General features: G+C 40.2%; 1 protein-coding gene across 2 annotated transcripts in view; it reads left to right on the top strand.

Annotated features, from left to right (window-relative positions):
• para (sodium voltage-gated channel paralytic) overlaps positions 1–5,080 on the top strand; it is a 41,362-nt gene extending 36,282 nt beyond the window's left edge. For both annotated transcript variants that reach the window (XM_017900328.1, XM_017900329.1), the window contains exons 26-30: positions 1–86; positions 167–412; positions 710–980; positions 2,302–2,606; positions 2,754–5,080. The exon at positions 1–86 is cut by the window's left edge and continues 7 nt beyond it. In XM_017900328.1, coding sequence (XP_017755817.1) covers positions 1–86; positions 167–412; positions 710–980; positions 2,302–2,606; positions 2,754–3,536 — 1,691 coding nt within the window. In that variant the 3' untranslated portion in view covers positions 3,537–5,080. The remainder of the gene's footprint in view (positions 87–166; positions 413–709; positions 981–2,301; positions 2,607–2,753) is intronic.
• The last annotated feature ends 5,705 nt before the right edge of the window (positions 5,081–10,785 follow it).

Raw genomic sequence — 10,785 nt, 5'->3', positions numbered from 1 at the left:
TAGGGAAAGCTTATCTTTGCTTGTTCCAAGTGGCCACGTTCAAGGGATGGATTCAAATCATGAACGACGCTATCGATTCTAGAGAAGTAAGTGGATCAATCTAAAATGTTTAAATAACGTTTGTTCAACCATTGATCATCGACTAAAATTAACATCTTGTTTGCAGCTCAACAAGCAGCCAATTCGTGAAACAAACATCTACATGTATTTCTATTTTGTATTCTTCATTATATTCGGATCGTTTTTTACCCTTAATCTATTCATTGGTGTGATCATCGATAACTTCAACGAGCAAAAGAAAAAGGCCGGAGGTTCCCTTGAGATGTTCATGACAGAAGATCAGAAGAAGTATTATAATGCTATGAAAAAGATGGGTAGCAAGAAACCACTCAAGGCCATTCCACGTCCAAGAGTATGTAGAGAACACGGTTGTTGCAGTTTTGTTGGCCCTTAAAAGCTGCCATACATATCACAAGCTAAATCCCTTTAGTGTATTTATAGTATCTGCTTTATCATAGTATTGCTACTATTGATAATGTCATATCAGGAAATACTTATAAAACAAACTTCACATGGGTTCATCTATGGTAGCATTTTAGAGATAAATTTCTTTTGTTTCACTCTCTAAATCCTAGCAATTTAGCTAGTTGATTCTTCTCCTTTTTGCTATCCTACTGTTTTGATGTAAACATTTTGTTTCCTTTTTCAGTGGAGGCCGCAAGCAATAGTGTTTGAAATAGTGACGGATAAAAAGTTCGATATGATAATCATGTTGTTCATCGGACTGAACATGCTTACGATGACGTTGGACCATTATCAACAAACTAAGACTTTCAGCGATGTTCTGGACTATCTAAACATGATATTCATTGTGATATTCACCAGCGAGTGTCTCATGAAGATCTTCGCTCTACGTTACCACTATTTCAAGGAGCCATGGAACCTCTTTGATTTTGTTGTTGTTATATTGTCAATATTAGGTAATGTAATGTAATGATTAGTTCAGTCGTATGGCCCAAGTGAAATTAATACGTATCGATGAAATAATGAACCCTGTTAGCTTTTTCATCATATTATACACTTCTCTTTCTTCTCTTTTTAATTAGGATGCAAATGAGCATGTTCAATTCATTATCTCTACTGCACGCAAAACTAGTACCGTTTTAGATAAAAAAAGCATACAGGGTTAATATTTCACATGTGCCGCAACGACTGATCAGCGTCATTACGTTATGTAGCCTTACATTGATGTTACGTGTAATCCTCTCCCTGTCTCATCCTGTATGATCCTCGTACCCTGGAGATTATGAACATGTGTCCAGTCAATAAATGCAACATTCTTGCTATTTGTTTATAAGTAAGATAAGTGATCTATATTTCTCATATCAATCTTTCAAAAGCTAATTTAAATTAGATTTGAAATTACACTGAGTATGTGCTACATTGATTGATAGTTTAAGCAATTTTAATATTTAATATCTGTATCTGTTGATGACAGCATAATGTTGTATTTATCTGGTTTTATGTGTTCATTGATGTAAAGACGATCATTAGTCAAAAGATGGGGTAAGAGCGGGTCTGTATTACGAGAATTCTATTTCTTTCAAAATTAGTTATTTCTTAGAAAAGAGCAATTTATTGCTAGTCTGCTCAGTTTTTAAATTTTCGAATGCCAACACGAAACATTTCTCAAAACATCGATACATTTTTTTTCTTATACAGCACCGCGTCATATAACAAGTGATCGAGCTTTAATCAACTTTCTGATTTTTCGATCAATCTGAATGCATGTTAGTCTTTTTTTCCATAGTCAGGGATAGAGAGAGAATTAGAATAAAGGGCGATGGTCCTTAGGACTACGTGATGCATGTCCTTTTTTTTTTCTTAATTTCAAACATTTTTGAATCTTAAATCATGCATCATACTTGTCGGAGCTTAGAGGAACTAAACAAAATAAGAAACACAATTTTCATCAACTATTTTTCACTGTTACTGTGCAATGGTATTGCTTACAAATCAAATTAGAATTAGAAATGCATTATTTTTTTACATATTTTATTTACATTGAATGAATTAGGTTCTATGAGACAGATAACTTTTCGTGCAAAAATTTTCTCTTGCATGGGACTTAGAATATTCAATCTAGAGGGCACCACCTTTACCTAGAACGCACTACCTTTACCTAGATCGCACCACCTTTACCTAGACAGCACTTGACACTTGTCCTTTCTTATTATTATTCGATAATAATAAATTTTATGTTACGAACTTGCTCTAACAACATCTACATGTTCCCTCTAGGTCTGGTTCTCAGCGACATTATTGAGAAATACTTCGTATCGCCGACGTTGCTTCGTGTAGTAAGGGTGGCAAAAGTCGGTCGTGTGCTTCGACTCGTGAAAGGTGCCAAGGGTATTCGAACTCTTCTCTTCGCCCTGGCGATGTCGTTACCAGCTCTCTTCAATATTTGCCTATTATTGTTTTTGGTGATGTTTATCTTCGCGATTTTTGGAATGTCATTCTTCATGCATGTAAAAGACAAAAGCGGACTGGACGATGTGTATAACTTCAAAACGTTCGGACAGTCGATGATATTGCTATTCCAGGTAATTAAACCCGATTAATTAATCCAGTCGTTTGAGAAATCTGACTATTGATTAATTGGCAAGCTTCTTTTACATATCGAACCTTACCTTCGCAAGGAAATGATCGTATCACGATAGATCCATTAACAAATTTCTCCGTCTGTCTAGATGTCAACGTCTGCCGGTTGGGACGGTGTCCTTGACGGTATAATAAATGAGGAGGACTGCCAGGAACCGAACAACGAGATCGGATATCCAGGCAATTGTGGTTCATCCACGATCGGCATTGCCTATCTGCTCTCGTACCTGGTGATCAGCTTTTTGATCGTAATAAACATGTACATCGCCGTAATCTTGGAGAATTACTCCCAAGCGACCGAAGATGTGCAGGAGGGCCTGACGGATGATGATTATGACATGTACTACGAGATCTGGCAACAGTTCGACCCAGACGGGACGCAGTACATCAGATACGATCAGTTATCCGAATTCTTGGATGTGCTCGAGCCGCCGTTACAAATACACAAACCGAACAAGTACAAGATCGTATCGATGGATATAACTATATGCAAGGGAGATATGATGTTTTGCGTAGACATACTGGATGCTCTCACCAAAGACTTCTTCGCGCGCAAGGGTAATCCGATCGAAGAGACGTCAGAAATCGACGTTCAGACGCGTCCAGGTGAGCCTGGCTACGAGCCGGTGTCCTCCACTCTGTGGCGTCAACGCGAGGAGTATTGCGCACGTCTGATCCAGAATGCCTGGAGGAAGCACAAACAACAGCGTTTAGGCGGACCCAGCGAAGAAAGCGATGACGCTGACACGGATCCGCGAGTCAGACAAACCGCGGTTTTGGTAGAGAGCGACGGTTTCGTGACAAAGAATGGTCACAGAGTCGTCATTCATAGCCGATCGCCGAGCGTTACTTCGAGAACCGCGGACGTCTGATCGGCGTCCTCGACGTCTCCAGCACCGCCACCGTCGTAGCAAGCGCCACCATAAGCCACAAAATGGCGGCGTCCGTGCGACGATCGCTCCATCTGCAGCATCGCCAACTAACAGCTATAAAATTATCAACAGACGCACCGATTTCACGCAGCGTCTGCAGCGTTGATACTGCTCGCGGGGAGCAGCGGCCTCACGGACCTCGCGCGCGCTCTCCATCGACAGCCTTATAGTTGTATAAAAAAATAGCAAAAAAAAAAAATACATTCCTCCAACGAGTTGCCTTTAATCCACTGTAAACGCTACGATCGTTGGGAGACACGTCACTAGCTGATAAACACACGAGCGAGGACGGGACACACATATGGGAGAAGAACACGTGTTTTTTCTTTTTTTTCTGGGCGAGTCGTTCGAGAACGAGGCGCGAATAGTGAGACGACAGAGAGAAACATAGACTGTTGACACCGCGTAGATCCATCGTCCGTGCTCGTTATCGGATTGGTTCGGTTCTCTCGTTTGCAGTACAAGAGGAATTCATGAAAGGAACCGTAATCACGGAATTTAGATATGGAACGAAGATAAGGATGGATATACGAAGAGGAATCGAAGGTCACGAACTGACGACAAGAAAGAATATATACAGAGAGAGTATGATGGTAGTCGGTGTATAGAGAAGTGTACTCGACTCTGCACAACGCAACCTTCGAGTCAACTTCCCCCCCTTCAGAAAACAAACCAGGGCTCGAAGATTGACGTTGCAAGGCGTTCAGATTTTCTGCCTTCGATGGACTTCGTTACGGCACTCCTTACCGTTCTTTTTCTTTTTTTTTTCTTTTTTTTAGAGATCGTACGATGACGATGACGATCCGCGTCGACTGCGTTAACTGCACGCATACTCGAGACGCAATGAAAGCGAAAATCATCTTCTCACGTGACCGACAATGAAAAACGAAGACCTACGTTCTACTGTGAAATAGTAATATTGCCGCGTTCACAAAAGGAAAATATCAGCGATCGTTTCTCATCTACTCTAGAGGAAAAATTAACACGTTAGAACCGATTCGTAAAATTCTATCCGCGTATATTGGATTTTTTACATGATTTTAACAGCGACTCGCCAACGCGCTGATAAACATAACAAACGAAAAAAAGTTGAAAAGTATATAAAAATATAAAAATCAATGTTGATTCGCTGCGGTCGAGGTTCGTGGGTGACATTTGTTCATTTTGATCCGTTACTCTGGTCATCGTACTGTGGTGTATAAAGACGAGAGTTTTTTGAACTTTGAAAAACTAAGAAAAAAAAACGACGGAACAATGGAGAAAACGAAGACATTGATGAAGATGCTGATCATAACTGACGATAATAGTGAGGATGATCATAGAACGATTAAAGTAACGATTATAAATGATGATGATGATGATGATGATGGTGAACAAGAATGTTAATAATGTGAAATGTACGCGTAGTTTACTACATTCGCTCGGCTTGAACAAATTTTGCGCAATATGGTGCGCGAACATCCAATCGCGTGGCTTCGTTTTATCTGGCCCTCTGCTTCTCTGTTCCTCTTCTTTACTTCGATATTTAAATATAAATCATCGACGATCTGTAATCATTGGATCTATATATTGTAACAATCTGACAATTTCATAGTCGTCTAATTAATGTTTATTTAAAGGATATAAAAATTGCTTGTATAGAAAGATTTAGGGTGAAGTGTGGTTCAGATAACTCGGTCGGTACAACAGTTATCTGCTTAGATTCAAATTTCCATCTAGTAACTTTCCTTCTCTCTATAAGTTTTTGTTGTTATATCGATAGTTATTCCTCAAACGGCTCGTCTTTTATTTTCGACATTCATGAACAATATTCTTGCCAAAAGGAACAGAGAGTAGAAGGGGTGGCGAATACAAATTTCGCAATCATCATCAGCTAGATATTTACACATTTGCAAAAACTTACACATACACAATCTTACACGACGTAGTGATGCGCTTTGGAATAAATGAATATACATAATAGTGTAACGTTACTCGAATAATTGTAATCGACAACCGTGCGCCCGTAAACCCGTCTCGCAGTAAACGCGTAGTGTATCGTTTAATGAGTAAAACGAATTATAAAATGCCGCACGTTTAAATACGCTGAAAGAATTACAGATTAACTCAGTTGATAACGTAGAATTGGACACAACTATTTTTGGCTCGTTTCCAAATTATATTTCTAACAAGAATTTAATTCTCAATTATTAATGTGAAATACTTGTTAGATAATATGATAGAACAAAATTTGAAATTTAAAGAAGAGTATTCAAATTGATGAGACTAACATATATTTTATTGAATTAAATGTTTGAATATAATTCTGTTGTTAGTAAATTATATAAGATATTACAAATTGCCAAAAGAGTAGCAAAGTTCAGTTCATTATTGACAATTCAACAGCTACCGTATCGTTTTAAAATTTGAATTCAAATTCAGTGAAGGACCAATAAGACTTTTGGTGAATGTTAAAATTGCTATACCGATTGTTAATCATACATCTTACTAATTGAGGGTTAAGGTTGAATTTTTGATGAACCTTTAAAAGTTACCTTATACTCGCAATTTATTTTAGCAAAGGACATTTTAGCATTCTCTGAAATAATTTAACATTTCCAACATTGTGTATTTAAAGTAATATAACGATTATTATAATTTTTACTAAAAGTAATATCCTCGAACATGTTTCAATGTAAATAAATCATTCACATTTTAAAGGCAAGTTCGAAATATAAAGGTTCATTAACATGTTGGAATCTCTGTTATAAATTACTCCGAGCGAGAAAGTTGTGTCATTCTACATAGTTTAATAATAGATGCCAAAATGAGACGTTAAGTTTTCAACAAAAATTGTTAATATTTCAAATGATTATTTTGATGTTCGTTGTTTGAGATATTTAGTATATAGTTTCCGTTGACTTATCAAATGTGAATTATCTCTATGAGAAAGAACAAGCGACGCAAAAAACGCCAAAAAGACACGTGGTACCATTTCCGTTTGCGATTCGAGAAACTGCACGATTGTCCAAGGACAATAACGATTAACGACAACCGACGAAGCAACCACACACTTACTTTCAGTACGAATCACGATACAATTACCATAAAAAAATTCAATATATTCGAGAGGATTAAAAAGAAAAAAAGAGAAAAAAAATCGATGCTTCGTGGAAGAAAGGAATCGTTCGAATTTCCAGCTCGATTTCGAACGGGTTTACGTGCTTGATAACCTCGTGAAGGATCGTGTGCCTAATTTCACGGATAATACGATCTTGTCCGCTAGAGAGCATAGTAGGCTTTATCACGATCGAGAAGTGTAGTTCGATACGTCGTATCGAACGAAATTCACAATGGTCGTAACCACAACACCCGATTCTATCACAAGTGAATAACCTCAATCGCATCGTTCTCGCGTAATATACGAACGCATAGATCGCGTCAAGTAAATCGGGAAACGCGTTGCAAACGGTATGCACACGGAGATAAACGATAGTTTGTTGGAATGCGTCTATCTACGATAACGGCAATGCACTTTGCCGTACAAAGTACAGATCAACGTACATATATTATACACGTAGGTACATACGCGAATAGAGGTTATCTCGGGCTGGCGCGCAATGAGCGGTAGCGATGTAACAACACGGAAGAGACAAAAATGAACTATATGTGTGTGCGTGTGTGTGTTAACGCGGATTACGCGATCGTTATTTTTCTACGTTTACATCCGCGTTCCGAAATGGGGTAGAAAGAAACACGATGGGAAAAGGAACGAGGAGCGGCACCTCGTTGCCGTGTGTCGAAACGGAAACAGGTGTGATGCTAACGGCGGCGGAAACGCGGTAATAAACGAACGTAGGATCGTTCTCGCTGGTCGAAAACGGACGTGACGTGGCAAGAAACTCGCAGCTCGCTCGAAGGATTGTATTTGGAATGTGTGGCAGGAACGACGACGAGGACGTAACGAAGACGATGGTTACAGACGTTACGTGAGCCAAGATAAGTGTAGATTAATTAGACACGGGTTGGAAAAGGGGTAAAGGAAAGGCAGATACGAGAATTAGATAAAGAACACGAGAAATAACGGGAAGTGAGGAAGTAGACAAAGGAAAAACAAAAAAAATGTTCATTATTTTAAGCTACGAAGGCTCAAGAGGGTGAGGATCATTGTAAATTACTCGTACAAATAATTCACACACTATCGGTGTCGAGTCCGCTTTGTCAAAGTATTTTAGAGAAGCCTGTCCGATATTAATGTCCTCGTACCTTTTCTACGTATATTATAATTGCATTTCACGATTCTCGTCGCGGGCCATTCGATGATCCTTTCGTGAGTACGCTTCAGAGTATACGCATGCGCGTGGCTGCGTCCTCGCGACTCGTTCGTTCGGGAGAGGTCGTCGTTCTTCGTTTCTTCTGAGACTCGGCTTTCTTACGCTCTGAATCTCTCTTTCAGGCGATTCTCAAATCCCAACACTATATCCGCACGATCATCGATTACAATCGGGTTCATCGCGTCATATCTGTTATCTCGGTAATCCTCTGCAACGAAAAGCAGAGACTCGGATTACGCCTAAAAAAAAAAGAAAATAAAAAGTATCGTGGTGCCGTTGCTATTCGCGCGTACTTACCGAGAGAAACTTGAAATTTTTTCCAGGCGCACGTCGTTCAGTGATTGTCTCATAGAGGTCAGAACGATCGCGACGATACTCGAACGACGCATGGTAACGCATCCGGTATAACATTCTATAACCTACGTACACGGAGCACGACGGACGACGACGACGACAACGACGACGAAACGAAACGAATCGAGGCACGAGATCGATCGACGATTCAATCAACTCGTCGATCCTTCTTCTATCGAAGTACGACGTATCTGATGGTCCGTCCGGCTCACTGTCTAATTACTCCGATACCCCCTCTCGCCCCCCTTTATGTTTCGAACCCCTCCCGTGCTGTAATATGTGCAAATAATTCGATAATAATCAAATGGTTTGTACGCATATAATATACATATATATTTTCGATACTACTTTGTCGAATGGGCAACCGCGAACTTCTAGAAGCAATAAAACTCTCGAGACACACGACGAACGTTGGAAAGAAAGAATGAAGGAAAGAAAAATATGTAAGCAGGGCGTGACGAACGAAACGAGGTGCAATCGCGCGCAGAAAGTGTTCCGGAACACACTGGCCTCTTTTTAACGATAACAGATCTTGCGGATCGTGTAGGAATCGTACTTCCCCGAGAGGCGCGCCAAATGAACATCGTTTCTTCTTCTTCTTCTTCAGACGTTACGTGAGCCAAGATAAGTGTAGATTAATTAGACACGGGTTGGAAAAGGGGTAAAGGAAAGGCAGATACGAGAATTAGATAAAGAACACGAGAAATAACGGGAAGTGAGGAAGTAGACAAAGGAAAAACAAAAAAAATGTTCATTATTTTAAGCTACGAAGGCTCAAGAGGGTGAGGATCATTGTAAATTACTCGTACAAATAATTCACACACTATCGGTGTCGAGTCCGCTTTGTCAAAGTATTTTAGAGAAGCCTGTCCGATATTAATGTCCTCGTACCTTTTCTACGTATATTATAATTGCATTTCACGATTCTCGTCGCGGGCCATTCGATGATCCTTTCGTGAGTACGCTTCAGAGTATACGCATGCGCGTGGCTGCGTCCTCGCGACTCGTTCGTTCGGGAGAGGTCGTCGTTCTTCGTTTCTTCTGAGACTCGGCTTTCTTACGCTCTGAATCTCTCTTTCAGGCGATTCTCAAATCCCAACACTATATCCGCACGATCATCGATTACAATCGGGTTCATCGCGTCATATCTGTTATCTCGGTAATCCTCTGCAACGAAAAGCAGAGACTCGGATTACGCCTAAAAAAAAAAGAAAATAAAAAGTATCGTGGTGCCGTTGCTATTCGCGCGTACTTACCGAGAGAAACTTGAAATTTTTTCCAGGCGCACGTCGTTCAGTGATTGTCTCATAGAGGTCAGAACGATCGCGACGATACTCGAACGACGCATGGTAACGCATCCGGTATAACATTCTATAACCTACGTACACGGAGCACGACGGACGACGACGACGACAACGACGACGAAACGAAACGAATCGAGGCACGAGATCGATCGACGATTCAATCAACTCGTCGATCCTTCTTCTATCGAAGTACGACGTATCTGATGGTCCGTCCGGCTCACTGTCTAATTACTCCGATACCCCCTCTCGCCCCCCTTTATGTTTCGAACCCCTCCCGTGCTGTAATATGTGCAAATAATTCGATAATAATCAAATGGTTTGTACGCATATAATATACATATATATTTTCGATACTACTTTGTCGAATGGGCAACCGCGAACTTCTAGAAGCAATAAAACTCTCGAGACACACGACGAACGTTGGAAAGAAAGAATGAAGGAAAGAAAAATATGTAAGCAGGGCGTGACGAACGAAACGAGGTGCAATCGCGCGCAGAAAGTGTTCCGGAACACACTGGCCTCTTTTTAACGATAACAGATCTTGCGGATCGTGTAGGAATCGTACTTCCCCGAGAGGCGCGCCAAATGAACATCGTTTCTTCTTCTTCTTCTTTTTCTTCTATTTCTTCTTCTTCTTCTTCTTCTTCTTCTTTTTCTTCTTCTTCTTCTTCTTCTACTACTACTTCTACTACTTCTACTTCTTCTTCTTTCTCTTTTTCTTTTTCTTTTTTTTCTTCTTCTTTTCTCCTTTTTGTCCACACTGCTTTTTATCTCGAACGTTGGAGGCTGATCGGATTTTTCGTGACCGAATGTTTGATTGAATCGCAACTTCCCCGGTTTTCAGTCGCGTTTGCCGACCGTTGGTAAACCCAGTTGCATTCGGTCCGTTTAATCTACAGTTGTATTGGAAGGAAAAGCGTAAGAAGGTCGGGAACACACGCGTCTCGAAGGGTTGCCTGGAAATTCGTTTGGGCGTAACGCTCGGGACAAAAAAAGCTCGGGAACGGTGAAAAATGTTCGTTCGATCGGCCAAAAATTTGCTACGGCTGCGAAAAGAAACGAGGGGGAGGGGGGTGGAAGAGTATGCGTGGTGTGCTTCATTGATTTTCGTTTTACCAAAAACAAAAAAAAAACGTACATTAAATACCAGCTTTTGCGCGACGACGGCTGTAAGATATTAAAGAACAAAAAAATATATATATATATACATATATATAT

The sequence above is a fragment of the Eufriesea mexicana genome, unplaced genomic scaffold (assembly GCF_001483705.2).
Source record: "Eufriesea mexicana isolate 0111107269 unplaced genomic scaffold, ASM148370v2 scaffold1140, whole genome shotgun sequence".
NCBI classification, from domain to species: Eukaryota; Metazoa; Arthropoda; class Insecta; order Hymenoptera; family Apidae; genus Eufriesea; species Eufriesea mexicana.
Note: the sequence above shows the minus strand (reverse complement) of the source record. Positions and strands in the feature narration are given on the sequence as shown.